This window comes from Colias eurytheme, chromosome 9, assembly GCF_061535395.1.
Source record: "Colias eurytheme isolate Ceu_HAF_F1 chromosome 9, ilColEury1 Martin Lab GWU primary, whole genome shotgun sequence".
NCBI classification, from domain to species: Eukaryota; Metazoa; Arthropoda; class Insecta; order Lepidoptera; family Pieridae; genus Colias; species Colias eurytheme.
Window position 1 is genome coordinate 11,692,546 of NC_142988.1, and position 26,868 is coordinate 11,719,413.

A 26,868-nucleotide genomic window follows, 5' to 3' on the forward strand; every position below is an offset into this window, starting at 1 on the left:
CTAAACGAGTTTTTAAAATAGGATAAGAGAATGGACATTGGCGGAGTCCTAAAATAAGAAGAAATTTAATTTTAGAACCGAAAAATGTCTCTCCGGTGCGATGAATAAATAGTTGAATTGCATTGATATTGGTTATTCTACTAAATTTATTACTTCACTGACATATCCCCCTCCCCCTACCTACTGTATATCACAGAAACTTGTAGTCTTAGGTACGTAAATAACAAGTATTACCGCTGCGTTATATACAGCACGTACATAAAACTAGTTTTATTAACGAGGAATTTATCCTACGTACGTGTATGGCTAGTAGGTACGCTGCAATAATTACAGCATCGGCCTATTCGGCCCCATCGCTGAATCTCCCAAGGCCATTAAAACGGCGAACGGTTCGATTACTGTACTCCATGGGCCACGTAACCGGAGCCAGTCACGACTGCTCGCCTCGCGGTGCCATCGCGATAACACCAAGAGTTTTACTATCGATCCACCGGGACTCTCGGACTGCTCTTTAAACATATCTCGTTAGATTTGACCTAGATTCGCTCTCAATATACAATCAATGCTGAACTTCTTGGTGGCATTAAAAATATTTGTTGTTCATCACCTCAACGCAGCAGGTAGCCAAGCTTACGATACAATTTACATAGCAATTAAGGCGGCGTTAATCGAATGATAACAGTCGCATAGCTGATAATGCAATTATGGGGATAGTTAGAGGTTCAAGGTCGCATATTTCTCGCGGTGTTGTGGCGGTCGGCACCAGCTCGCGCCGGGATCGATAGCGGGACAGATGCGCGCCGCCGCGCCGCTCACCGCTCACCGCTACCGACCAACCGATAATTATCAACGCGAGTTAACTGTTTACCACCTCGCAAACAATAAACATTAAACACCGTACAGCAATAAAGCTCACTGCTATTATACGTCGTACATTTTATAACTTACTAAATATTTCATTCATGATATGATGTAAAGATAACAAGTGTACCTTCTCGTAAACATAGTCTATTGGATTTTATGAATATCCCATTTCGCAACTCTAGTTCCAGTAAAATTTTCAGCGTTGCACAATATGCGGATTTAAAATGTGACAGAAAGATTAAAACTTTTTTTTATGGCAATTATCTGAAAACGATATTCTTTGTTGATGCTTTTAGCCGAAAAGCGGGATGACAATAAAACTCAACAATGCAAAAATTTTCTGCGAGGTAAGCTGCAACAAAACTTTTCAGTTATTTTGTAAATATTCGAACTTGGTATAAGTAGTTATTCGACGGTCGTTATATAAATTTGAAAATTGTTTCTCATATTAGATATATGTACAACTAATTCTCTCGGACCTTCTGCAGACGTGAGCAGAATTCAAGGAACGAGCCATAAGTAGCATCAAGGCGAATGTGTGAGGCATGCAAAACGTAGATGCATTTGAACGGAGTATGACTGTTTTGCATTTATGTCCATTATAAACAACATCACTGGACAGTCGGGTTTTTATTATCTGTCTCATAAATTTTGTTGGTTATCATAACCTTCTATAAACGTATGAAATCATATGCTCAAATTAACGCCTGCACGCTACCGATATAAGACGGGTACATCAATTTACGTCGTCAATATCCAGATCCGCCCACTGCAGCACACTGAGGACTCCTCAATTACCCCACCCTATTCCCCCCGCATCGAGACCTGTTGAGGACACTTTTTGGAAAAAAAAATCAAGATAAATATGGAGGACGGGTAGGGGGAAAAAATTACAAATGTGAGGAATTTATTTTAACCGTTCACAACTCTATAGTTGTAGGTAGTGATTATGACATTGCGATTCACGCATTGGGAGTAAGGAGCATTGTAAAAGCCGAGACATCTGAATGTTTTAGGATGTAAGAATGGTGAAGATAGAGAAAACTAGTAAACAGCGCGTGACAGATACTTGTGAGGAGCGGGTGTCGGAGTGGCAACGTCGCCACACAACGGCCTCGCAATCCGCGCGCGCTTTGTTTACCTCATGCCGCCTAAACCGGACACTACTAACGTCTTAGAAACTGTAAAACCGCCCAACTATAGCAGCGGAACAGATCTTTTGTGAAAATCGTATATCGTTCAATATTACACTTGTAATTATTGTATTGCGCCATAATTCACAGAAACTCTCAATTGTTGAATTATTAAATAACTCATATACCGTTTTAGTTATTTTGTATGTTTTTATTATTGTAATTCTAGTTTGAAGTTAAAGCATCCTATAGTTGCTAGATGCGACATAATATTTGCCCGTGGCTAGCCGGGCGGTAATGCGATTCAAGATGGTATCGAGCGTGTAGAAATCTGTCAATTCGCGCGCGCCCTCCGCGGAGGGCTGGCGCTCTTCCCTCCGGGCGGGCGGCCCGGCGCTGTCTCGCTCGCACACGCCCACGTGCACGTGACGTCACGCTCGCGTCGCTCCGTCGACGTCACGGACCGCCCGCCGACAACCCCGATGCGGCCGAATCGCCCTACCCCGTTGATAACTTACTTTCTTAAAGCTTTTTATTATGAAGTCAACTTCATAACACTACTGGGACTTTTAATGTCTTACTTACGGGCTAATGTTGTTTTGGCAAAGACTGCAGATGTGGAATAAAGATAATAATATTTACTTTTGCATTAATTGCGTCCTATCCAAACAAACAATCAAGCTTCGTCGTGGAGATAGTGAATTAGGCAATGCGACAGATGGCAAACGCGTGTAACATTTATGGCTTTAGTGTTCGGGATAGTAGTATGTCAAGTTGTATGTCGTGTGGAGGCTATGGAGTGGGCCGGCGAGGTCGGGCCATCTGCGCGGCCCGAGTCACGCAGCTGCTAGCGAGTAGCGACCCACCCTCCGCTTTGTTTCTACCGCACCTAATCATTATGTGAACACAAGTATCTCAAACGCTTTCGTGTGAACTCTTCGATTTTATTTCGGCTGTGTTCCTGCAAGACGATTGCAGAGCAGCTTTCAACTGTCTTGTTACGTCATTGGCTAATTATAACGTATTTCAGTCCACTATCATTAGCAAAGTTATGATTGTCGCGAGCATGTCGTTTGAACTTGGTAACCCCAATACGCAACAGCGGTGCACATCAAGAGTGTGAAATATTCCATCAAGACGGTAACGGTACGGTGGTCGGTCGCGGTCGTCACTAATGGTAACAGGATGTACCGCTATTCAGTCATGAAACTATTATCAGTGTGTATGTACCTTTATGATTAGTTAATCTTCTTTTAGATCAATGCAAACAAACAATCCCTTGCTCAAGACGCTAAAATATAACAGCTTAAGATCACTATTCCTATATCAAAGAAAAAATGAAGAAGCTAAAGCTGATATCGTAGTCTTTATTTAAGCGGCTGTGTGATGAGAAAATAATGTTGTTCACATTAGCATACTCGGAGAATGTCCGATATAACAGCATATTATTCGAAAGCAATGTAAAGTGATTGTAAAATGAAAATATCAGAAAAGGACGGCGGCCGATCGATAGTCGATCGGTGTTGCGCACGCGCATCAATAAATAGCCCAATCGGGCGCGCGGCCGATACACGTCACCGAGAAGCTTTTATTAATAAAACTCAAACACAAACGCGGTTACCGTTCAACAACCTGGCGGAAGGGGAATCGCTTACGACAACACTTGCATTTCTGTTACGCAACAACACTATGATCTAATTCTTGAGCAACTTTTCATATCGTCTAGAGGTAATGTCTTCATTTTTGAGCAAAATACGATTTCTAAACTGCCGAACCAAATACTGCACTGTAGTGGACTTATTAGTTTAAAATCTACAACTAAATCAATTATAACATTTAGATTTTATGCATAATTATTAATTATAGATTCAATAAAATAGAAATAATAAAGGTTTTCTGGTAAATCAAGTGGAGGAATATGAATAAAAAGCAACATTACACCGTGCGACAGTGGCACCGTTAAGTACAAGAGACTGCGTCGGCGCAGGGGCCGACACCTTTCCCACGGTTCGTGATCGCACTCGAAACTTTTGAGGTTAACTTTAAAAGTGTATCCGAGATCTAAGTTAAGGAGTTTTTATAGAAAAGTTACAATATTTTCCACATTTCACTATAAATATAAACTCAACTTGAATCGATACAACAAAAACTGCAGTAGCAATTGAACGGGAGAAAATAAAATTCTAAACACCAACCGCAAATATTTCATTTTGAAAAACTGAGATAATTTGAAGCAAAATGCATTTCCATCAGCATTAAAACAATAATGAAGTTATAATGGATAGTTACAATGAATCCAAAGCTAAGCCGGTGCGATAACAGAACGAGAATAAGCTCGGTAACCCGTTGGGAATGGAATGCGTGCGTTCCTTACGCTCAATCTCAAGTACATTCTCACAATAATAGCGCGGTTTGCGGGCGCGCATTCAACCCACACATAGCAAACCCTGCCTTCTAATTAATAAGCTAACGGCTCGTCTGTTTCGATTTATTTATCCTACTTAAACAATACAGCCTGTATTTTAAAGCGATATCCTTTTAAAGGCTGAAGTATTTTCAACAAAACCGATCGCTACGAATTAAGCGAGACCAATTAATTCCTAAACGTTTGCATGCAGCTTATCTATACGATCGCTTAAATAGGTGGGTATAAACAACTAACGAACTACTTATCGTTTGTCAATGTAGGAACATGTACCTTCGCACCGATTTTTATTACACCACTTGACATCGACACTAAATCGTTGTGTAGCGTCGCCACAAATGGTATTTAGCGGAAGACGTTATCTGCTGTCATCACAAACAGTTCGTCTACTATGAGATAATGTTTACGTTAGATAACGCGGTCCATGGCAGTAAAATACTGTCCTTACTTCACAAGAACAGATGCAGTATAAATTAGAATTACGTCTAAATTAATTAAAGACAATATAACCTAGAAAGACGTCGTGTAAGCGTCGTCAGGTATTCCGACAATCAAATAAGGATTGTTGTTTTCCGTAGAGCAGAAACAACTTTCAAACATGTACGGGCTAATGATAGTTCATTTAAATTAGGACCTTGCGGCACGGAGGGCGGAGTGTGTAACATGGACGATTGGTCGTGGAACGAGCACGGCGGGCGTGGGTCAACGACTGCGCAGCCCAGGCGTACGCCAACGGCCGTCATTAAATATTTCACCTAGTCTAACATTCAACACTGGACACTCGCTGACTTTATGGAAATTGTGGCCAACTTACTATTCGTAAGCTCCTCTTTTGATCATTTTGTAATTCTTACTTTTAAATAGAAAATTCATTGCATCTTGTATCGAATGTAGGTAAATTGGTTCGGGTGTATTTTGTAATATTTTGATGCAGACGACTTATTTCTTAACATTTCGAAATATTAGAGGTGGGATCGGTTCGCAGCCGACTAGGTAAAGAGGCCGTTTATAAGAATTTGGGCGAGTGAGAGGCACATGCGCGCGAACAACATTCATCTTTAGCCAGTTAAATTGGACCCGGCCTTCGAGAATACTGAGAATTCGAAACGTTTAATTTGCAGTCGCATCTCAGCTACGCTGTTAAAAAATGGCAGTGATTGTTTTATTTGAGTAAAACACCACAGGCGGTCATAATTTTACTGTCTGAAATTCGTCACGGAATGCCGACTGATGTCCGAGGGCCTCTCAAACCAGCCCCCGGTGCGCCCGACATGTGTATACGTTATGATTTAGCATGCGAGTGCGGAGGACATGTGCAGTAAGGATCAGGTGTCGCCCTGACCGCGGGCAAACCTGGCGAAACGGGTCAAACCAGTTGTTAGCTGCAGACATCAGAAAGTAAAACCTAATACTTTAAATGGTCGTGTTCAAATGCAATATTTAAATTTTATTCGGATAACTATAAAGTACGCCAATGAGATTCTCCCACGAGCTAGAACTGCAAACATTAATCTTCTAATTAACTCTTCATGACCGAGTTACACTGTCTAGACATATTCCGGCTTTGTTACAAACACATGGAATCTGCACATTATGAAAGTTTTAGGAAGCGCTAATTTTGAAGCATTTTATAATTAGTTTGAACGTCTTCATTATGTAATAAATGAACAAACTTTCCAATTTCTTCAAGAATATTAACGAACTGTGTTTCCATTGAAATACTGATCACGAATAGCAAAGTTTGATTGACGTTCCCATCGCCATCGATATTCGATATCTATTTTTTGGCATCTTTTCAAACTGCTGTATTTTGAACGGTAACATTCAAATATTATAATTTTAATCAAATGTTTAAAAAATCTAATCCTTTCCAAATCTGTTTTAATGAATAATAAGTTATTAATCAAAACATTATTACTTAGGTACGCTACGTGCGTGAAACCCAGCAAGTGTACATAATTATCTTGTTTGATTAGCAATAGATAATGTCATATTCATACTCCACCAGTATTGCAATACATATTTATTCATGTTCGATAGTAGAATTATTCAAAAGTTCGATAGCGATCGTGCTTAAATGAAAATGACGTAATCTAATTAATAAAGTCAAAGAGTAGGACTAGGCGTACGTGCAAGAGGCCGTACAAGAGCGTCGGGTGTTGTTGCGAAGATTGTATTGTGTAGGTGCAGGTCGCAGGTAGGGGTAGGTTAGAGCGGCGGCGGTCGGCGGCGCGTATCGATCAGCGTGCGGTGCGGCTGCCGGCCGCGCGGGTGCCGGCTGCCGCTCCACAACGCCACTTATCGCCGTCTTTGCGCCACTTCGCACCTAATTTATCGCGCCATTTCTATTATATACATGCGCCAGTTATGGTGCCGCGATATTTTTGAAACGTCGCCTGTATATTATGCGATGCGAATAAACGATAATGTACAGCCATCAAATTTTGTGGCCGCCGCTCTACCGACGGGTTCGTTACGATAATATGGGTGGTAATAGAGGCAAATTATCCACTATTACATGTATGTTATAGTAAATATTGTTTCGATGTCAATACTTCTATTTTCATTGGTGTACATTTTTACGGTTATGATCTAAAATAAAATTTAACAAGTATCAGATGTGTAATGAGATCGTCTACAAAGGCAACATAACATAATGATAACAAAATTGAAGATATAAAAATGTCGAGCATATCGGTTCCTCAATTTGATATTTCAATATCTTTGACAAATAATATTTATGCGAATCTTATTGGAATTATTAAAAAGGACTCAATTTGCTGTAGGTTTTTTTAGCTATATAAAACTCGTCGTTGCACGAAATTTTGGTTTGCGGACTTTAACCTAAGCAGTCACCCACACACACCGCGCTCAAAGCAATTCACTGAACCCAAAGTGACCTTTAAATAAATAAGTGACAATTGATAGGAAAATGCGCAACGTGGGCGTCCCATGAAAATATTTTACGCTTGGGAAAGGGCAATCCGCAATATACGGAGTACAGACTAATAATATAGGTAGCCGTAGCCGATAACCTTGGAATATCCGTATAACTAAATTTTCAATAAAGTTGAGTGAAGTAAAGATACTTAAAATATAAGTTATACCCTCAAATGCAGATCTTTAATCATTAAATGTTCTGTTACGCGATACAATAGTATCACAGCTTATCGACACACGATATCGGGCACAATGAATAAGTAAGTGCGGTAGAATCAAATGCGGGAACACGACACCCTCCTTCGACACTCCCTTCCGCCCATCACCAGGTGCCGAGATATAGCCAGCCCCTAATTGTTACGCGGTCAATGTGAAGCGTAATAAAGGTTAAACGAGGAAAAATCGCACCACCTTTATCATTTAAAACGAGACGCTTTTTAGAATAGAATGTTGCAGAGCAATTTGTGACGATATCGTAAATAGACATGGTTTAATTTGAACAAATAGAGACAAATCGATCATAATTTAGATCGATTAAATAACTGAAACCTCACAATTAAAAAGACAGTGATTACAGTAACAATCGTAAAACTACCTATTGTGTTAGATACAATAATAACTCCTACTATGTGAACGCCGCTGATCATGTGCATAACATGATTCATTAACCGCGGCTTCATGAATTAATGAGTAAACGAGATGGAGTAACAAAGATAATTTGTTCCAATGACTATGCGACGAAGCTTATTGTTTCACTCGTGTACATAGCCATGTAATGCGAGCCACCTTCTAGAACATTCTCGAGTTATCTAAACGTTTCTCGTAAAAGGTATTTAAGCGAGAAGTTCTCATCTTTTAGCTAACAGCGTTCACATTGGCCGGGGTTGATCTAAACAGATTATCCGTTGTCGCATCCGCCGCCGGCGGGTCAGCCGTTAATTTTCGCGCAAATGGGCTCACGTACACAGAGCGGCTCGGACAGATTCCTCGCAAATTGTTACCGGGAGCCAACCAATATAGGGGCTGCTCCGTACTAAATGATGGCTCATTTCAGGGGGATACTATCTTTATTAGGGTCGATTGAAAGATAAATCAATAAGGTTGAGACAAAAGTACGTATGAAAACGTGTATTGGGAATGAAATGGAGTTAGCAAAAAGAAGTAATGGGAACGGGAGGTCCGTTTCTGAATAAATCATTATTTAAAAATATGTATCAAGTTTATCCAGTTATATAGAGTGTGTCCAGCACGACATTGCTGGTGGCTTCTACCGGACGGGAAATTGCTGTAGGTACGGTTATTTCCGTTAGCAGTTGAACCGGCGCACAGTGGATCCAAATTCAAGTTTCATGGACCTAGGATTCAATATCGGTCTATCGCGCTGATTTTTTTTTTCAAGGCAGATAATTGAACACCGATCAACTTTTTCTAATGGTAAAAATCCCCTAGGCGTATAGTTTTTGAGAAAAAAAATTGTTGAGTTTTTTTTGTATGGAGAAAAATCTTTATTATTTTTTTTCTCGCGTTGCTTTAAATTGCGAATGCTTAGATTCATATATTAAGTAAGTCCGGATGATATAGTATCCAGAAAAAAATAAAATATCTGCATCGACTTGCAGCCCCGCGCAGGAATGATCGATAAAAATTTCAATTTTCCTATGCTCTTTTCTCTTGTATTACCTGCGTTTTGTTGCTCAATACTTGCTTATTCGTACTCCCTACATGACATTAATGAATATTGAGAACATTTCAGCCCACTAAATACGTTAAGTTATATTTTTATATCTTAAAAATTTTCAAAAACAGGCAATTATAAAATAAGTCACAGTACAACGTAACCCGTGCCTAGAAACCAATTAGGTAACGACAACAACCTATCTGGAATGCGGTGTTAGTCCCAGTTAGTTCCGAGTATATAAACAACCTCGTTAGTGCCCAATCGTTAACGATGTACAAGTACATAAACAACCTCGTTAGCTTTAACGAGGTTGTTTATATACTTGGAAAGATTAAGAGATGTTAAAACAGCCAAGGATTTGTCTTCAGGAATGTCTTGCTTCTTTTTAATTAACAAAAATTCTGATACACTTGGTAGTATCAGGGTATTTTTCCAAATGCTCTAAAATTTTCGCAAAAGCTGCTTTGCCGTGAGCTTTTAACTTTTCAGTAAAGCAATAAAAAAGTTCCTCTTCATTTTTTTCACTCATAGTAGAGTCGGATCGTCGTTTTTTTTTTGTTTATTGCTCAAATCTTGGAATGGAACTCTAGATATCTTTTCAGTGGATGTACTTGCTTCAGCAGTGGACGTTGATGGAACTGATTCAACTATAAACGAAGAAAAGTTGGTCTGAGTTTCTTCATCTACATCCGCACAATCACCAAACAAAACATTTAAGTCCACCGAATCACAAGTAGGCCACTGGATGTCAGATTCCAACCACCTTTTATTGTTTTCCCGAGTCAGAAACGTCTTCAGAGATCGGCTTGACTCAGACCATTTTTTCGTTATAATGTGTATAACTACGAGAAAAATCTTTGTGTTTACTGCGATCTTCTTCAGACAGTTCATATGGGATTTTTGAGATGATAACTTCAAACAAATGGTTGAAATTCTTCAAATCACCAAATTTCCTCATAATCAGGAACATATCCAAATTAGTACTCAAGCCAGCCATTGTATAGTATTCGTAAATGTCGGAAATATAATGGAGCTCAGTTTAATGTGCGGCTTATTTATATAAATTAAGAGTACTCAGGTACTAAGGGCATGCAGGATTAAATGCGAGCGAGTATATAAACAACCTCGTTAAAGCTAACGAGGTTGTTTATGTACTTGGACCTCGTTAACGATTGGGCACTAACGAGGTTGTTTATATACTCGGCACTAACTGGGACTAGCACCGCATTCCAGATAGGTTGTTGTCGTTACCTAATTGGTTTCTAGGCACGGGTTACGTTGTACTGTGACTTATTTTATAACTGCCTGTTTTTGAAAATTTTTAAGATATAAAAATATAACTTAACGTATTTAGTGGGCTGAAATGTTCTCAATATTCATTAATGTCATGTAAGGAGTACGAATAAGCAAGTATTGAGCAACAAAACGCAGGTAATACAAGAGAAAAGAGCATAGGAAAATTGAAATTTTTATCGATCATTCCTGCGCGGGGCTGCAAGTCGATGCAGATATTTTATTTTTTTCTGGATACTATATCATCCGGACTTACTTAATATATGAATATAAGCATTCGCAATTTAAAGCAACGCGAGAAAAAAAATAATAAAGATTTTTCTCCATACAAAAAAAACTCAACAATTTTTTTTCTCAAAAACTATACGCCTAGGGGATTTTTACCATTAGAAAAAGTTGATCGGTGTTCAATTATCTGCCTTGAAAAAAAAAATCAGCGCGATAGACCGATATTGAATCCTAGGTCCATGAAACTTGAATTTGGATCCACTGTGCGGCGCGACCTTCGATCGGCTGTATTCAATTTTTCCTTCCATTTTATTTAAACATATTATATATTAAAATGCAGAACAGGTCTTACTACGCATTTTTTTACGAATGTCCTAAAAACGAACAATAATTAATTCCAGTCTACAATTCCATAACGATTTGTTGTGGAAATAATATCATTGTCTAGTTATTCCTAAGGAAGAATAATATTAATAGGAATGATAGGGCGAGTACTATACTACAATGAGACGAAGGCGTCCTTGCGCACCCCGTCTCGCCATATAAGCGAAAAGTGGGTGACCGGGAGATTTATTGCTGCAATAATGCTTTTATTTTTACCACCATTCAGATGACACATTTAAATAACACATCGTTTTAACTTTAATCCAAGAAAATAACGTGTTTGAAGAAATCTTCCCGAAACTTTCCAAACAGAGGATCCTTAATTCCTTAGTATAGAACGAAATCAATCACGTTCATGATATTGCCCTTTTATCATGTACGAGCACTTAGCAGCGCGCACGCGTAATGTCGTTACGCCCACTTCGCGTCTAGGTGTGATATTACGCAACACAAACACCGCTAAGACTTCCTCATATAAAATAATGTATCTCGTGTTCTTTGACCGTTATCAAAACATATGATCGTTTGGTTATAGGTATGTGAAATTATGCAAAATTTTATAGCCAAATGATTGGACCAAGTAGCCTAAAAAAATCATGGATTTACATATAACATGATTGTTGTGGATATTTTGAAAGACGAATCAGGTTAATCGAAATTCAATACTAAGAAACCAATAGGGAAACGCGCTAATATGTAGTCACATTTATAATGGACATAATATAAGCTTCCACTTAGGATATGAGTATATAACTTTGAGGATGACTTGTACATTGGGTGTGACTAAGTACATAAAGAGATAAAGCAAGGTAACGAGAACAAGAGGTGCACAATAGCGGCACCAAAATAAGGACCGTTTATGTAGATTTATGTCACAGTCTATTTTCGGATCCGGTCGCTGCCGGCTGAACTTGCACTCGACTGCTGTGCTCGAAACGATATTATTTAAATAAACACGAAGAATGGAAATCAAGGCTCACTAAAAATAACGCTTAAGCAACCAACTTACTGAACGCAGACTGTGTAGCGTTCATTTATATAAAGCTAGCGCGCACGAGCAACTTTGTCTCCGCAACTATTTTGTCTCTCCCATCAATTTGTATGGGGAGTTGCGTCGCTACGTGCGCGCACTTTCATACTGGCCCATAGGTGGGAGAGACAAAATAGTTGCGGAGACAAAAAAGTTGCGGAGACAAAGTTGCTCGTGCGCGCTCGCTCTTAATGTTCTCGAAGAGGTTGTGTAACAGGAAGGACCACAACTTGGGACTAAAAGTCCTATCCGATTGTATAATTTACTTCCGATTGAGTTATTTAAACTTGATAATGATGTATAAGATAAAGTACGTGTCAAACAGCGCAGTAATCAGCTAAAATCTTGATTTCCAGTACGACACGTATATTTCTTCACAACTGATTGCATACAGAATGTAATATGGTAATAGCTAGCGAGAGAGAAAACAATCGTCTACATATCGTGTCTATTGCCAATTAAAACGAGCTTATTACCCAACAACAACTAAGTTTCTCTCTATTAAAACAACCTAACGATTATCCACGGTTACAGGTGATAGAATTGCGAATAATTTTATAAGTACCGAAGACAATCCCTTTGATCAGACATGAATGGGCGGGATACTTAATACTTTGTAGCAAACTAGCAAAACTCGTCAAACGAGCGTTCACTTTCTCTTTCAACGTTGAAACGATTTTTATTTTCCCATACGAAGAAAAATGCCCGGAGACATCAACGACTTGTTGACCTGTGAACTTCTTCAAACTTCTGAGTTCGAAACTTACGCGACACGCAATTGTCATCTATATTTAGGTGTTTTATTGATGCTCCGTATTTGATAGGTTTCAAGGGGCCTTTAAGGGAAAAGCCATAAGTCACAAGACGAAAGAAAATGTATTGGCAGGATTAATCTGGATAAACTTTAGTATTGAGTTATATTAAAATCGATTAATAAGCCTAATTGAAACGTAGCATTGATGATGATGAAGAGATCATTTGGTTACATCAATTAAATTGGCAACGAGCTAGTTAATCTAATTTTTCAGCTTAATTGCTCTCACCAGACCCGTCTATAGCCGCGTCGAAAATGACAACGCGATCTTAATCTTCCGCCTAATTGTCGCAGATGATACAACGAGCGGGGGTTTTGTTCAACGAACTGTTACACGGAGCCATTAAGCTGCTAGCGGAGCGGGGATTATCCGTGTTCGACTCGCGGAGACAGCCATGTATCGCTTTCCGTAATCAACATCAGCGTATATCGATAATATAACGAATATAACACTATCAATGTCTCGTTGGCGCTGATAAATTAAGGTATCTGTGATATTTATTTGCTCATATCTATTATTAGAGCGACAGGATGATTCATCATTAACGGCGTATCTGGATGTGATGCAACGACAATACTATTCACTCATTAGCATTAGCGGGAATTGTAGCTGGGACTTACGGCTCTCCATGAGTTCGGGCGCGACGAGGCCGGTGAGGTCGGGCTCCTCGCCGTACCAGAAGATCCAGAGCTCCTTGGAGGCGCGCAGCGAGAGCGGCGGCGGCGCGGGCATGGCCATGTCGAAGTCGAGCGGCTGCGGGGCCGGCACGCGCCGCCACACGCACAGGATGTCGCCGGCGAGGCAGCGCGCGTAGCTGCTGATCACCGGGTCGGCGAGCGGCGCCGCGCCGTCCTCGCCGTCCCCGCCGCCGCTCGTCTCGCCCCATACCAGCTTACGCCATTTTATCCCGTGGAGTTCAGTCTGAAACATACAAGATGCTATACTATCGGTGTACAAAAAACATACGGAAGTAATACCAATTTATGCACTTGTGATTCGATGGTTACTGCATTTCAAACGATCTCGATTCCAAAATGCAAGTTCGTTCCAATTGAAAACTCGTTATTTCTTTTCTATTTCTGTAGTCTTCTAATTAAGTTAGGTTTTTCATTCACTCATCTTTTTGCGATAACCAAACCAAATAATAAAAAAAAATAATATTAAATTTCTCTTATACCTGAAGCATTTATTATTTAACCTAACTTTTTTTTCACGTCTTTCGTATTAGTCCGGGATCCATCGCCCATTTTTGCAAGTGATTACTATCAAGCTAATTTTTCGTGAGTAGCTTTATTTTGATGAGATGCCCAATAATTTCATGTACGAAACTCTCGATTGTGGTAGCTACCAGAGGAAACAAGGATAAAATATTTTGATTTGATGGTTCTCAAATATTAATTACTAACTGAATGTTTTTTTTTGTTCAATCTCAAGATAATTATCTAAATTATTCGAAAAAATATTTGTCCTACAAAATCTATGGTTTGATCAAAGAGTCCCCCTTTCCAATGTGTATCGATAACGAAGTCATCATAAATGATTACTAACCAGCTGATTTTTTTATTTTCACTTATTTAATACTTATATAATCCAACAGACATATTGTCCTACAAATTGCGTAATAAATATTTGAGAACCGTCAAATCAAACATTTTTATCCTTGTTACCTCTGTAAGCTACCACAATCGAGAGTTTCGTACATGAAATTATTGGGCATCTCATCAAAATGAAGCTACTCACGAAAAATTAGCTTGATAGTAATCACTTGCAAAAATGGGCGATGTATCCCGGACTATATGGGTTACATACGAAAAAAGTCGTGAACGATTGTTTCTATAAAGCTTGTACGAGTTGATAGTACCTAGGCCATTAATTGAATACCAATTTACGTAAAACGTGAAGTCGTGGGACATGGTTTTTATACATTACTAAAGTAGGTAAATGCAATTTAATTATATTTTTTGTTTCCTCGATGTTATAGCCCAGGTTGGTGTTGATTACCTTGTAATTAGCGCGATAAATGTGGCATAATGCTATACATGGGTAAAAGAAACAGGATTCTACGAATTTTTATATTTTAATATATAATTTTATCGAAAAATATTGAGTTACATACATGCAGAAATTCGAAAGAGCCGTCGATTGTAATAAGATTGTACGGACATAGAGGTGAATGGCTACTCACGTGACCTTGTAAATGTGAACATTAGGTCAAAATACCGTGTGTGCCCGGCGTCCGTATTTAATAGCACTTGCTTAATTCATATGCAGATGTTACAAACGGTCTGTGCGAAGATTACTCTACGAATTTGTTACATGCTTTGTACTTTGTACAGTTTGATATCTACGTATTTTCTTATCATCTGGTTTAAATTCAAAGAAATACAAACGTATCGTTCAATTATCCACTCCAAAATCTACAGCATTTTTCAATACCTACGTTATTCCTTGCAAACATGATACTATACTTTTAAGTTTTAACCATACTGAAACCCACCAGAGGCAATATAACACGAAAATTAACGCCATCTCAATTACGTAAACCGCATCAAACCCAAGCGGGCAGACCGAAAGCCAGAACCGCAGATGTATAGGTGTGTCTGTGCACTAATGGTAATGACTAAGGTCATTGGTCGTGGCAGTGCGACGCCGACACCATCTGCAGGAAGGGGTTGCGAGTCGCGACTACACCTGGCGCGAGCCGCGCGTGGGGTCGCACCGCGAGGGGAGCGGCGGCACCGGGATGACTTGAGACGCTGTTGTCAACCGGATGACATCAAAGATCAGATTAGATTGTGCTTTTGAAAGTCACGCAACTATGGTATTCTATGTAAAAGCAAACTGAACTATTTTGAGCTATAGATAGAACATCTTAAATTTAATATAATATGAAAAGAGATCAAATTGTCCGTGTTTTACTTGAGGAAATAAAGCAATTCCATTGTAACACAGATTATTTAATGTTAAAGATGGTTTACATTAGTTTCATATTCTATTTATATAAATATTTCCGTAGCTTGGCACAAATCAAGTAACTTCTGTTCGATTTTAAGTCAGTATCTTTTATTATAAGAGAAAGCGAAGCCTACATTTTAACCACATTATAATAATTTTACACTTATTACAAAATACTTATCTAAAATAAACCAGATGGATGCATCGAATCTTCGAAAATATTGATCAAATTATGGAAATTCTTGAAAGAAAAGTGTGCCCAATATACATAGTTATATAATTTGCTTGGTTTACATTTGATCCGTACCAGTTCTGAGTGGTAGGGTGTGAAAGAATGTGCGAGCAGTCGATTCGGTTGACGTCGAGGCCGGCCGCTTTCTAACGCCCGATGCGCCCGCGCAGACCGCTTCACTTTCTATTGTGCGACGTGACGTATTCATCTAAATCGCTTCATTATTTGCCCAAATCATTAACAAATCGATCATTTAACGACAGATGGCTCAAGATTGCTGTGAATTTAAATTTAGTTATATCTGTAACTTTAAGCAAGATTCATTGATAGCTGTATTAATGACTTCTGCTAACGACATCTCTTACGAATAATAAAGGACATATTCTTATAAAAACTACCTACTTTGTTATAAACTGTCTTCTAACTCGACTTCATTCCCCATAGATTACGAGGGAGATTGTCTGCATCAAACAGCGTTCAAGGCGGATATTGGGAAAAATATCCGCCGACAAAGCTCCCAGCTTAAAGCACAAGTTTATAGTGGAAAATGTGCGGTTATTTGAATTTAAAATGTGGAGCGAGTGCGATCTACTGACCCGGCCGCAAGGCTCCGGCCAAACTTGTCTGTCGCCGACGTTTTAAAGCAAATCTTTTAGCATAAATTTAAAGCTTTTGATTGACTTGTGACTTACATTAAACGAAATATTATAATGAACTAGCGGTCCGCCCCGGCTTCGCCCGTGGTACATATTTACGTTTTCTCTACATAAGAACCATCCTCGTACTTCAAGGAATATAATAAAAAAAGAATTATCGAAATCGGTTCAGCCGTTCTCGAGTTATGCGCTTACCAACACATTTTGCGATTCATTTTTATATATAAGATACAGGGATAGTTTCCATTCTATGAATAGCAATTAATTTTGTATTATTCATTCATAAGATAATTTGATATGGTTAATTTATGTTAACAGATAACACTTCAAAATACATAATTTCAAAATCGATTCTAGTATTACCTATTTAACTACATAATATTATGCACAATTAATGTACTGTTGGCTGTAAACAATGCTGCCCCGTAAAGTGAACATAACCAAGAACGGAAAAAACTGCATGGCCAAAAAAGTCGAACACCGCTAGACGAGAGCGAGACGGTGGTATCGCGGGCGAGCGGGATGGCGCGTCGCGAAAGTGAGAGGAGGCGACCGCGGCGCGGTGCGGCAACCGCGCGCCGGTTACGTTACTAGCGGGCTGCGGGGTAAACAATCCGAGTGATGTGACGGCAAGATGCGCGTGCGCCCCCGGCCCTGCACTTCGCTACTGCATTTTTGTTTGGTGACGTCACACTCTCGGGACCCGATAATTTATTACTTAATAGTTGCACTACATCAAAATAAATGTCATACGTTTCCTGATTCCTCAATTATGCAAATAATGTAGGTAATCGGTTCGAGTTGTAAACATAATAAAATGTATGTTATTATGGGATGTGTCTATCTGAATCCTTCGGTGGGCAGGACAGTTCGCAGTACGTGTTTACAAACAGCGATACCCGGGTGACCTTAACAATTTAACGCTTCACCGTTCATTACAATGCGCTAATGCACTTCAACACTATTTACATATTATTTTCAAACACAATGTAATCTATATCGACGTTTTAAGCAATTGTGAGCAATTTTATTCAATAATTTAATAGTTGTTACGTCTTGTTAAATTAAAATTTAAATTTTAAAATAAAACAAACAATGAGGTTATTGAGATCTGGTTACTTACAATTTTGAAACAAAAATGTAGGCTTTATTTTTAATAAGATATTGTGATTTGTGAACTTCATCGGAAAATTAAAATTGACTCATCAGCTAGCAGCTACTGTTGACACAATTATTTTTAAATTGGGTCGATTTAAAAATAAGTAACGCTAATTAATAATCTCATAATCAATATTATATTTGCGTTTAACGAATACCTACTTATATTGTGTATAATTCAAAATGAAATTAACATTTTTATTAGGCCTTGAATATCTTACTACATAATACCAATATACTTTTTCGTTTCTAATGCTACATAAACACGAAACAAATGCTTACAAGTCGCACAGCTCATATAGCACAATCTACAATCTCGGCGGTAACGCAGTGCGTGACATAAGCGCCGTATGTCGACCACTTCCGCGAACATCATTGTTATGTACCGCACGTTACATTTCACCACTACACAGTACACACTACACCGCCCTCAAGCATACACGACATCACACTTTATCTTCAAAGTAATAAGGGCTGTATTCGCCTGACATGTTTGTTACTATGTGCTAAATGCCGATATGAATCTTTTTTGATAATTCTACAAGTTTGAATAGCGTGCGACTGTTCTAATTGAAATTGTCATAAATAATATAAACGGTGTGGTAATTGCTTGATTACATTTGATGATATTTGTTGTAACAGTAGAAGAAAACTTTAATTAATTGAAATCTGAAGATATCATTGTTTTATCTCGATGATATCAAATGCCTGCAAACACTAGTGTCTTCATTAGGAGTTAGAACCGATGGGAAGAAACGGTTCATAAGTTAGCACCCGAAGCGAGTTCAGGGTTAGCTATAACATTCTTCCGACATCTAAAAGCACAATGTTACAGGGGAGTGTGGGCGGCGACAACGAACCAATTACCGTTATTTCCTTCTCAATTTTCTCGCTGTAACAAGAACGCGTGCGAGAAGGACGCACAATGCGGTACCACAATGAGCCGTGTATCGCTCCGGTTATCTGCAATGTAGAGATGATAAAACAATTACCTCTGACCCGCGACAGATTACATTGCTTCGTAAAAATCCATGACGCGATCCTACTTGACCAAGTAAACGAAATATCTTCGTTGTCGCTTATTTGTAGCGTTAAATTGAGCCCAAAGAGTTATTACAGAGTGACACGAAGAATATGAATGGTTTTGAAATAAAACAAGTAGGGCGGATCTTTGAGAACCCGGTCTGTTTATCCTTAGAAGGCTTGATTCGTTGCTGAAACAACAGTAGTTTATGGACCGAATATAGAAGTCCATATCGAACATTGAATAACAATCTATGGCAACATGTAAGCATGAATACACGAACAAATAAATTGTTATGCGTCGAGCGCTTAGAGGCACGCGCCGCGAATCGGTGAAGTCAGGCGCGGGCGCAGGCGATACTTGCCGATACCTCCACTCAACAATACTATTATGAATCATATTGCATCGACACGAACAAAGCCCGACAATATTTATAGAGCTTACCGCGTACATGTTACGGAACCATGTTTATATGGATTATTATGAGGTTTGCTCCCGAGTTATCTTAATCTTAATGTATATGGAGTACTTCACAAAGATTAAAAGTTAAAACACCTTCAGTCTTCACAATCAATTTAAGTTTTCATATTGTAGTCGCAACTTACCGCTACACTCAAATCTCAATCATTACTTTTTTATCAATTAGTGTATGATGATGTCAAATTATTATTGTTCTACGTTTCACATCTTGAAGACATATTGTGAATATCATTTTAACAGAGGGTTCAAATGAAATGTAGACACTTCTAAAATATGCCACTGATACCAAAAAGGTTTCTGAATCAATATTTTAATTATATCGAATCGTAACACAGTGATCGCTCTATTGTTTGCACGCATTGACGATGTCGTAATCGAATAGAATTAATAACTTAGTAATCGTTACATCGGGTCGCTGAACTTCAGTGAAAATGAACATTTGTCATATATAATTTGTCACGATTCGCGACAATCTAACGCCGTTAATAAGGTAAAACTTGACAAATATTATACATAATATATTTAAATATCCATAAATTTTAAAATATTAGATATTATCAATGATACACACCGTCTGATATTGAAAATAATCATCCAATTGATAAGATTTAAAATACACAAACAGAACCAGTCTGTTTATCGTAGCGAATCTCGTATTTACTACGAGTGCGATCGTTCTAAAACCGTATCATGATTTACATTTTCGACTCAAGAGAATTCCAGTCACAATTTTAGGGGGAAGCAAGACGAAAGATTGAGTCAGGAATACATGTGAAGCAACAAAAGAACATTTTTACATTTTTCTTTACTGAAGACGGCGGCAACGAAACAAAAAAAGCAGGAATGAACGGGGTGCAAGTACGAAGGGTGCATGCAGGGTTACAGGTAGATGAAGCAGACGGCGCGAGTGCACTACCCAGCTAACGGTACCGCGCGGTCAACGAACCCCCGCTCGCTGTAAATCTAGAATTTTGAGGATTTGCCCCACTTTTATGGCTGTCGATTACGTAAGAGTACGTAAAGCATTGTTTTCCGATGTATACCCGTGATATGCGGTGTGTTTGAATTCGAAATATGCAGCCGTATTTACTTTTTGACGTGAATATCGACATGTTTACATTGTACTGAAGCGAATCTTTTATTTTGATACAAAAACCGTGTTTCGTACGCATAATAGTCGTATAAAGGAAGCATATATATCGTAACAGATATTGAACAAGTTATGGTCTAATAAAATATCTACTAAGTAAAACGTAAAACGACAAATTAAAAATATCTCATGTATTTTTATTGAGCTTGTGAAAATTCCAATGTAGAATATTTCGTATGCTAATCTATGACAAAGCAAGCTATGGAGCTACATCGTGTCTGCTTGTAAAGCTACTGCGACAAAATAATGCGGACCCCATGCGCAGGCCGCGAAGCTTTTATGAATACAAAAGAGGAACTTGAAAGCTTATATGTAATATCGTACAAACTAAGTATCTACCGTAAGACAGCGCCTTACATCGTCGTGAGTCTTATATACAATGGCTTTACGGCATGAAGATATTGTGGTATTTTTAGTTTTTCCATCTACATATCTACTACCTACTGTGCGTCTAGAGCTTTTGTTTGTGATAATAACTAAAAGTTATCATCACAACATCACAGTCATGTTACTTTCAACATTATTTATACCTACCTACTGCTTTTAATAGTAAAATTCTTCTTTAATTCCTATATTATGTACGTAAAATAAACTTAACAAAATATTTTTTGAGTAAGTGCATGATTATTGTAATAAGTAATAACCAACACTATTAACATCCATACTAATATTATAAATGCGAAAGTAACTCTGTCTGTCTGTCTGTTACTCAATCACGCCTTAACTACTGAACCAATTTGCATGAAATTTGGTATAGAGATATTTTGATACCCGAGAAAGGACATAGGCTACTTTTTGCCCCGGGACATAGGATAGGTTTTATCCCGGAAATCGCCACGGGGACGGGAACTATATGCGGGTTTTTCTTTGACTGCGCGGGCGAAGCCGAAGGCAGAAAGCTAGTTAACAATATTTTGTCAAGATCCAAAGCTAGAGAAGGTAACACTTCGGCACAATAGACTAGAGAAGATAATTTTTGAAACAAAAAAAATCGCAGTCGGATGAAACCTATTAGAAAAGGAGGGGAATATGATAAAAATGTAAGGAAAAATAAATTACGGTCAATCCGAGTTCGGGAAGCGGGAGGGGGGAGCTTTTAAGAGAAAAAAATGGTTTCTCTCGATTTCCGACAAAACTACAAGTCCTATAGAAAAAAGTTCAATGGCAAAGTTGTAGGTAATTAAAAGTTATACAACTTTTGTATTCACAATTTTTTCACATAACCTAAAAATTTAGGTGAAAAATTCAAAAAACCAAGTTTTTGGTCTTTTATTTCTATCTACTTCAAAATTTATTTTTTTTCTACGAAATTTGGTGGAAACTTACTTTATTTTGTCCCAAATACACTGTAATTTATTTGATTGAAAATATTTATTTTTTCGCCTTATTTTGAATTAATACCAAAAAAACAACCTAATTTTCAATCGAAAAGTCACCCGTCAAAATATCAGCTTTTTTCAAAAACTTGGGGTGCCTTTTATTCATTGAAATTTCTACTTTCATATGGTGTAAAAAAAATAAACACCACCATAGTAAATGTTCTCAGGAAATGCATACAAACAGTCTGAAAATTAGCTTTTACCAAATCAGGCACACTTCTCGAACTACCTGAAATGTTTTTATCGACATCATTTTGCTTTTGAATATGCTGTAAAATATTAAACTTAGAACAGATAATTATTTTTCTTTTGAAATATTACCGAAAAGCCGATACAAGAGAAGATATAGAGTTCAAGAAGTGTGCCTGATTTAGTAAAAGCTCATTATCACAGTGTTTGTATGCATTTCCTGAGAACATTTACTATAGTGGTGTTTATTTTTTTTTACACCATATGAAAGTAGAGATTTCAATGAATAAAAGGCACCCCAAGTTTTTGAAAAAAGCTGATATTTTGACGGGTGACTTTTCGATTGAAAATTAGGTTGTTTTTTTGGTATTAATTCAAAATAAGGCGAAAAAATAAATATTTTCAATCAAATAAATTACAGTGTATTTGGGACATAATAAAGTAAGTTTCCGCCAAATTTCGTAGAAAAAAAATAAATTTTGAAGTAGATAGAAATAAAAGACCAAAAACTTGGTTTTTTGAATTTTTCACCTAAATTTTTATGTTATGTGAAAAAATTGTGAATACAAAAGTTGTATAACTTTTAATTACCTACAACTTTGCCATTGAACTTTTTTCTATAGGACTTGTAGTTTTGTCGGAAATCGAGAGAAACCATTTTTTTCTCTTAAAAGCTCCCCCCTCCCGCTTCCCGAACTCGGATTGACCGTAATTTATTTTTCCTTACATTTTTATCATATTCCCCTCCTTTTCTAATGGGTTTCATCCGACTGCGATTTTTTTTATCTTTTCATTATTTTCAAAGGCTTCTACCCCAGTCTACAATGGTGGCACGAAATCAAGTTTTATGCACTATTTGTTAAGTGGCACACGGCAAGTACTTCCACTGAGTAACTGTAGGAATCGGAATCGGAGATTTGAACAGATAATATCATTTCATTATTTATATAGTAATCGTGACAACGCGGTATTATGATTACAGTAAAGATTATGGTGAGAATATCATACATTTTCATATTCTTGTCTGCGATTTCTCGTAACAACTTGTAATAAAAATTGAAATACAAGAATGTAAGAGCGTATATCTTAACAGTGTGTCGACAGAAGGATGAAGTTGGAACGCTTGCCCGTCTGAGACGTGATACCGAGATGCAATTTAATGCAATCATCGGCGCTTAGCGCTATCAGACTGACGATATTCACTTCGCAATACGAGGTAACTACCTACACATACTTCATAATATTATACTTCTCTTGAATTTAATGAATGAATTAAGAAATTATCAGTGAGCCATTATGGTGAATTTATAGTTAAATACAAATACTTATACACTGAGATTTCGTATTAACTTAAATTATGCGATATGAAAGTACGTTATAAAACGGCTTTCGATTTTTCGTGTAACGTTAACACTGCTCCATATGTTACAGAATACAGCTACAACATACAATATGGTAAATGGTACGCAATGAATGCGTCGGCAATTTCATTCCACAGTGTGAACTGTGAATAGTCGAACGAGTTCACAGCGACGCGGACGGAGCTCTACGGAGTACAAAGTGAAAGCATAATATTATAATTAATTATATTGCCCTTAACGAGATACCGTTTTTGGGCACATACTAGCTGTTACCTTAAGCCCTGTTTACACGCAAACGTAACCTTATTACACAATTGCGACAATCTTACGCTTAATTAAACAGTTCGGCGTAACCTAGTTACATTCGTAGTAAAGAGTTTGTTACATTGTCAATTGCTGTTGTATTGTTTTGTCTTCAGTAATGAGGTCATAATCGTAAAGTGATCGTATATAATTTAAATTATTTTAATTGCAATTTTTATTGCATTATTATGAACTACCCGTTTAATGATGATACAACTTATATTACTATCATTAAAACAATATTTTACCTATAGGCTCTTAAATATTGGTGATCAAATTCTTCAATTTTAAGGCGTCTTTCATTTTAAATTACTATCTCAATGATCGATCTCTGTTTGTGATGTTTGCAATTGTAGCTGTCTAATCGATTTTCAATCACTAGGTATATTACATGTGTGTACTGTGTAATGGCAGCAGTTGAGTGAAAACTCGTTTTCCGTGAGTCGAGGGCCGAAATGAAGGGCCAAGGTGAACCGTCGAGAACGATCATGTTGTAATGAGGGAATCATTATACTTTGCATACTATATCTAATAAGTAAAAGTATATACAGTAAGGACCTAGGCCCTAGCATCGTTAAATCTATGGAGAATCAGCTTTGCTCGTATAAGCAATGAAACGGTTTATATTCTTCACTTGAATAACTTTTATCGCGGTGAAAGTTAATACTTTTGTTAATGCGTTCAATGCATTCAGTACCTACTTAAATAATTTGTTCACTACGATATAATTTGCATACTATCGTATCAAGCGCATTCGAATCATTTCTACGCATAGTTTTGGATACAAATAGGCAATATTTTTCCTATTATAGTTTTTAATTTATTTAAAAAATTCGTAAGGATTATTTTGCTTCAATATAAAGTCGAAGGAGCTACAATATTCTAGAAGGAATGTCGATCTGAAATCACGCATTAGTGAAAAGCGTGTACGATATTTCAATCGATACTAAATCGAGCACGCTCACCCAGCCAGCTACCCATGGCCATGAGCATTCAATTGTTGCGGATATTTTGCTTTATTTGTTATTCGCAATGCAAGTGTTCGGGCGTGTACTGTGTAGCGAGATGAGGAAGATTAAACGCTCACTTTCTTGCGAGTCGACGGCGGAGCCGTGCCAAGCCGTGCACAATCATATTATTTACAAAACAAATCGACGCGCGTCGGCTATATGCGTTCAACCGTCAACGTCAACACTTACATTTTATGTGTCCTAATTTATGTGCCATATACAAAGCAATCTTATTTTACCATCACAATAGTTGTTCACAGCTTATATTTTTTGTCATTTAACCATCTAAAATCCCATGTTCATTGACAAAAGTCAGCTACAAACAGTACAATTTTCATACAAAAATTTAACAAGATGAACAAAAATCAAATGCGTATGAAATCAAGAGCAAAGCAATAAGGCGCAGGGCTCCTCAGTCGTCTTGACCCACATTCGGCGGCCGCGGTCTCGTTCGCACTCTCGATAATCTGCCGGACCCTAATTGCTGCTCACAACCAAATTATTGCTCGTGCTGTTTGTTATTCAAAATCTATTATTATACAATACACATTGATAGCTGCGCTCAACTGTACAATTTTGTATCAACAGTTTAATGCTAATTTCAATGCTAAATACACTTAGCGATAAACGGTTTTCCTCATTGTGGATGTAGTGGACACATCAAATTTAACATAAACAACGTTATATAATTCAGCACACTTTTATATGTTTATAATTTGTAAGTTGGTATATTGATCAATTATCTAAAACTTAGGCCTTGAGAAGTGCAAAAGCAGCGTAATCGCTCTTTTTACAGTGATGAATTTATCTACATCAACATCTATTTACAACAATGATCTTATTATTATTTATCTATGTACAACATTTATTAAACTCAAACTCAAACTCAAAGTAGGTAAATATGCTATGTATCAAAATCGATTAAACGAGTCGCGTGAAAAAAACCCATAAACACTTCATATGAAATGAAGACGTCACATAAATGTATGAGGTCATTAAATGACGAGAAAGAGGAAAACTATAAAATATTCAAATTGCTCCATGGAAGACACAATGGTTCACCACTGCAAGGAAACGTAGTGTCATACAAATTTCTGTTGATGCCGATTCTGAACATAATATTACATCGGATATTATAAAGAATATATTGTGTTATCACAAGTGTGCATAAGAATTGTGGATGTTTTGATCCTAGGCCGAGAAAAACAACATATATGCCTAGGTCTCTTTTCAAAGGAAATGAGGGGTTCCTTGTTTTACTTCGCTCCCTCATTTTCCTACATACATAGTAACTTCTCTTTGATGTTTTCTTGTACAAGTATAAGTATGTAGATTGCTATATCTTCATTCATAAATTCTTGTTAGAGCATCGCATGACGAGTATACATCTAGTACGAGATCTATTTGTTTTCAATATACAAACAATCCAACTGAAATTAATATTACTAGGATGTGTTAAAGTGTTTCTACTATCTTAGGTGTTATACCAGATCATTTACCAAATCGATCCTTTAATCTGAATCCTTCATAAATACACGATCAGTGTATTAAGAAGATGACGGATAAACAAGCAGTACTTTTCCTCAAGACATCAAAATAAAACCTTGACCCAGCTGTGTGTACCTATACGGGTCAAGGGCCAAACAAAATGCCGATGCAATGATTCGTCACATTTATTATTGATGCAAATTATTTTTGTGCGTATGCGCCGGTCTGCGTGTGAATAACGGATACATTATAAATAGCGCACACCAAAAAATATGAGATAGGGTGAATATAATTTGGACGATAAATATAACATATTCTTCCAAATAAACAACAGTTTACTGGGTCTTATGACTTTTTTATAAAAGGAACAAGGATTTAGCCAATCAACCATGAGCAAACAATTGGTGTTCCATAACAAACGTGCACATATTCCACAAAGCTTACGAATGCTTCGAGAAAGTTTCGCATTGAGCTCAAAATACTAACAATAAGTTTTGTTGTGAAAGCGCAAGGACACAATGTAGGTGAAGGACGCACTGTTAACGCTGTATTGCATCTCGCTCGACCTTCGCGATCCTTGATAAGAAATGCTACTTAACCTCATTATAATATATTTTATTTCGAATTCTTCATCGATAACTGCACGTACCTACCGACGTCGGCACAACAATGAGGTCGTAAGAAATACACTAC

The 26,868-nt window shown here is 37.6% G+C and overlaps 1 protein-coding gene across 1 annotated transcript in view; it reads right to left on the reverse strand.

Moving 5' to 3' along the window:
- Window positions 1–26,868, reverse strand: part of skd (mediator complex subunit skuld) — a 69,532-nt gene that overhangs the window by 38,272 nt on the left and 4,392 nt on the right. The window contains exon 2 of the mRNA XM_090105016.1: window positions 13,411–13,711. Coding sequence (XP_089961142.1) covers window positions 13,411–13,711 — 301 coding nt within the window. The remainder of the gene's footprint in view (window positions 1–13,410; window positions 13,712–26,868) is intronic.